This window comes from Pteropus vampyrus, unplaced genomic scaffold, assembly GCF_000151845.1.
Source record: "Pteropus vampyrus isolate Shadow unplaced genomic scaffold, Pvam_2.0 Scaffold296, whole genome shotgun sequence".
Lineage (NCBI taxonomy): Eukaryota > Metazoa > Chordata > Mammalia > Chiroptera > Pteropodidae > Pteropus > Pteropus vampyrus.
This window is the reverse complement of record NW_011889077.1, coordinates 404,104-407,090: the sequence shown is the minus strand read 5'-3', so window position 1 is coordinate 407,090 and position 2,987 is coordinate 404,104. Positions and strand designations below refer to the sequence as shown.

At 65.7% G+C, this 2,987-nt stretch overlaps 1 protein-coding gene across 1 annotated transcript in view; it reads right to left on the bottom strand.

Annotated features, from left to right (window-relative positions):
- TSPEAR (thrombospondin type laminin G domain and EAR repeats) overlaps positions 1-2,987 on the bottom strand; it is a 48,693-nt gene that overhangs the window by 18,283 nt on the left and 27,423 nt on the right. The window contains exons 4-6 of the mRNA XM_023521131.1: positions 2,273-2,404; positions 1,520-1,746; positions 206-502 (exon numbers count right to left, since the gene is read on the bottom strand). Coding sequence (XP_023376899.1) covers positions 206-502; positions 1,520-1,746; positions 2,273-2,404 — 656 coding nt within the window. The remainder of the gene's footprint in view (positions 1-205; positions 503-1,519; positions 1,747-2,272; positions 2,405-2,987) is intronic.

Genomic DNA, 2,987 nt, shown 5'->3' with positions numbered 1-2,987 from the left:
GCAGAGGAACAAGGCCCCGCCCCTCCTTCAGCTTGTCCCCACCCACGTCCCCAGCCTGGGGGACCTTCCCAGCCACATCAGCCAGAGCTCCCGAGGGGAGCTTGGTCAGTCAGCGAGTCAGGTGGTCGGTTACTTAGTCTGCAGCCAGGTGGCCGCTCGCCTGTCTTCCTGCCTGGACAGGTGAGGAGGTGCTCAGGTGTGTTCACCCTGAGAGGCACCACCAGGAACTGGGCCGGTGTGATGTTTTATCATTGTTAGGGAGTCGACAACGAGCCTTGTCCCCGCCCAAGACGGCTCCGTGGGGCCGGGCCCTACCTTCCCGGTGGTTGGCCACGGCCAGGAAGTGCTCCCCGGCCACCTCGAAGGCCTCCCAGTCCCGCGCGCTGTGGGTGGGGACCCTCTGGTAGGGTGCGAACCGCAGCCTTCTCTGGCTCCACTTGTAAATGACGGAGAACTCCTGGCCCTTTTCATTCGCATGGAAGTTGGCCACAGCCAGGAAGACCTGCAGCAGACACGCGGACACTCGGTTCTTGTCTGGGGCCGGGCCTGGTGCAAACGGTTCCCAGCGGCCAGGGGACGGAGGCTGAGCCCGCAGCTCCGCCGCTGACGCCTCAGCCAGCCGGCCCCTGGGCAGCTCCAGACCTGTTCGTCCCGTTTCAGCCCCTCACACGTGTCCACGTTCGCCAGCCCGTTGGTGCCATTTCTATGCCCCAAACAGGAAAAGGTTTGTGCACAAATATGCCCTTTTTCCACCAGGCCTGGAAGCAAGAAGCCCAGCTACACCCTGCACGTGCCTAGGGAGCCAGACGGAAGGCTTTCTGCTTACGTTTCTGAACTTCCCGACTTTTCTTTGATATAAAGTTATCATTTCTGAATAATGAACACATATAAACCTTTAAAAGATCATCAGCCAAATAACCAGCGAGCGAGTCGTCATTCGACATGCTGGGTTTGGAGCAAGCACTGCGTGGGGGTCTGCCAGCCGCAGGAGGCAGGGTTGGTTTGCTCACTGGTTTATCCCCAGGGGGCGGCGAGGTGCAGGCAGGGCTGTCCATGGCAACTGTGTGGTGGTCAGTGAGTGATCTGGGGGACAGGCACGGGAAGGGGTCCCCAGGGAGCTGGGAGGGAACATTCGCCGGGGCGGGGTGGGCGGCTGATGCCCAGCGCAGCCCTGACCCGAAGCGGGGCTGCCTGCAGGGCCCCAGGCCTGGGGCCTCCTGCGTCCCGCGTGTGTGGGGTGGAGGGAAGGGTCGGGGGCCACTCTGAGATGATTTCTGCGTTGCTGATGGGTCCAAGGCGGAGACCCCAGCACGGTTATTATTTAGGGAGGATGGGCGCATGGAGGACACGCGTCTTGGAAAGGCCCGTGGGGGCCCTGCAGACCCGCCTTGGGCCGTGTGGGGAGGGCGGTCCACCCCCCTTGGAGGCTCTGGGGCGCAGACCCGCTTCCTCCTGCAAAAGCTTCGCGCGCAGCCCCGACCTCTCGCCTCTGGGGTTCGCGCAGGGAGGGCGGACTCGCCTGTCTCCCGATGGTGAAGTGTCTCCAGGACTGCGCCTGGTGCGTGCGGAGGTCCTGGTAGGCCGCGAACTTGCCGTCGGTCCACCTGTAGATGGCGGACGTGGCCTTCCGGTTGGCGGTGGCCACGAAGAGCCCCGCGCCGGGGATGGCGAAGACCTCGATGCCCAGCGTCTCGGAGCGCGTGAACAGGCTCTGGTACTCCTCCACGAAGTCCAGCTTCTCCTTGGCTGGGACGGAGACGCGCAGACCCGGTGAGCGCCTCCGGGAGCCCAGGGGACCCTCTTGGGCGCACGACCCCGGGCCGCGAGCCGGGCCCCGGGCGTCAGCGTGGGGCAGGGTGGCTCCCCCGGAGCGAGTCGTCCCGCGGGTGACACTTGGGAGCTGTTCCCCGCGCCGGCCGCCGCCCTGGGAGGCTGTGCCCTCAAGTCGGTCCGAGGGTGGACTCGAGCGGAGCGAGTCTCCTTCCCCTGCGGACGCCCCGCGCGGGCGCCCACAGCCACCTGTACGCGCCCTTCCGCACAGGAGCCACGGCTGCCGCAGCGGCGCCTGCCTTCCTGGCCAAGGGCTGGCGGGGACGAGGGGAGCGCTGCCCCCCCACGAAGGAGCCCCTGTGTCCTTCCCTGCGCGCCCTGCCAGCCGCTTGTGGTGCCCGGGGTGGGGCCCCGGTGGCCTCTCCGCGGGGCGTGGGTCCCATTCCCAGTAACGCCATCGGGAGCGGAGCGCCCCCTCCCGGACCCCTCCGCGCCTTCTCACCTGCCAGCACGGAGACCCACTCACTGCCCACGCACAGGTACAGCCCCTTCCGGCTGGCGTCAAACCAGAACTGCGCGTCCTCCATTCTGGTGCATAGAGGACGGGACCCCAGCGTCACCTTCATGTTGGTTTCTGGGGAGAAACAAGGAGGATGAGTGACCGGTGGGACGGTGCTCCCTGGAGGGGGCGGATTTCCCTTTGCCCTCGAAGCCTCGGAGGACCCTCTCAGGGGCCTGGGGAGGCGGGGGAGTGAGGGGCGGCCCGCAAGGGCGTCCCCACTGCAGGCAGGACTTTGCAGAGCTCCCCGCCTGCTCTGGAAGCCGTGTCGTCTCCTGAAAATCCTGCCTGAACACAGCCACCTTGCTCACCTCCCTGTGACCCACGGCGGCGAGTTCCCCTAAACTTCCATTTTGCTTAGTTTGTGGCATTTGGACCCCCTCACGTCTTGTAATTGTGCCTTCCTCTCGGGCAAAGCATGTGCGTCCTAATGATGCCACTTGGCCACTTCAGAGCAACGTCTGCACTGCAGTCCGGCCCCAAGGGCCAGGCTGTGACAACAGACGTGTCCTCAACCCCTTGCAGTGCCCAGTCCCCCCCCCACTGGGGGGCCAGACGCCTGCCCAGGGCTCCTCCTTGTGCCCTGGGCTTTGGAAGCATGGCGCCAGGGTCAAGTCACAGGGTCACCAAGCTGGGGTTGCTCCCCTGACTGCTGAGG